The 876-nt window shown below is 43.8% G+C and overlaps 1 protein-coding gene across 1 annotated transcript in view; it reads left to right on the forward strand.

The window, feature by feature from the left end:
* Nucleotides 1-212: 212 nt before the first annotated feature.
* Nucleotides 213-876, forward strand: part of LOC119412139 (monocarboxylate transporter 2) — an 11,304-nt gene continuing 10,640 nt past the window's right edge. Inside the window, exon 1 of the mRNA XM_037679114.1 lies at nt 213-294. Within this exon, the coding sequence (XP_037535042.1) occupies nt 213-294 (82 nt within the window). The remainder of the gene's footprint in view (nt 295-876) is intronic.

Below are 876 nucleotides of genomic sequence, written 5' to 3' on the forward strand. Positions count from 1 at the left end.
CTATGAGCCATCCCTCCTCCTCCTTCATCTGTTTACTTTCTGTCTCTGTCCTGCTCACCTTCTGCTGCTGAAATCCTCCGCGCAAACTCCCCCATCCTCCCCTAAGTCCTGCAAATTTATTAATATGATTTACATAAAGTTAAACTTCTCCCTGGCTAGGCAAAAGGGGCCCGCTCTAAAAAAAGCTGTGGCGGTGACAGAGCCAATGTGTTATGCGTGTCGCGGGCCCAGAGGAGAAGGGAACGTCGAGTAGGATCCCCACTGGAGGGGGCTCTGGCCTGAAAATGACACGGAGTGAGAAAGGAGCCTCCATACTTTCAGAATCAGTCATCTTATCTGCAGGGGGAAGAGGACGAAGGACAAAGCGCACATCGGCCCTCCTCGAGGCGGATACTCACCATGGGAAATCCATGCACAAGCTTTTCACACACACACCTCATGTATAATATTTCATGTGTGAGTCTTAAATATGGCTTCAGAAGAGGATTATGCAGGGGATGATGCAGGCCAATTATACATTCAGGGCCCCACTGGGGTGCCCAACATGGAGGGGGCACTTTTCCCCTTTCGTTTTATGCTCTGAAATGTCTGCCGCTCATTTAACGTTCCACATGTCATGACAGCACACTAGCTTTAACTATAGCGTACCATTTCAAGTTTAAATTGAAAACACAATACATATCAAGGTTCAAGTTCTTTATTGTCATTCTCATCACGTGGTGCATGAGGTGGAACAAAATTGTGTACACAAGATGCCAGTTATACCCCAAAAATAGCTAAAATATAAAGTATAAAAAATAAACAGTATACGATGATCTAAGATATATGCTAAACAATAATAATATAATAAACTATAATTTTTGCTGTATAAGTCAC

Source organism: Nematolebias whitei, chromosome 7, assembly GCF_014905685.2.
Source record: "Nematolebias whitei isolate Nwh7 chromosome 7, NemWhi1, whole genome shotgun sequence".
In the NCBI taxonomy this organism is placed as follows: domain Eukaryota; kingdom Metazoa; phylum Chordata; class Actinopteri; order Cyprinodontiformes; family Rivulidae; genus Nematolebias; species Nematolebias whitei.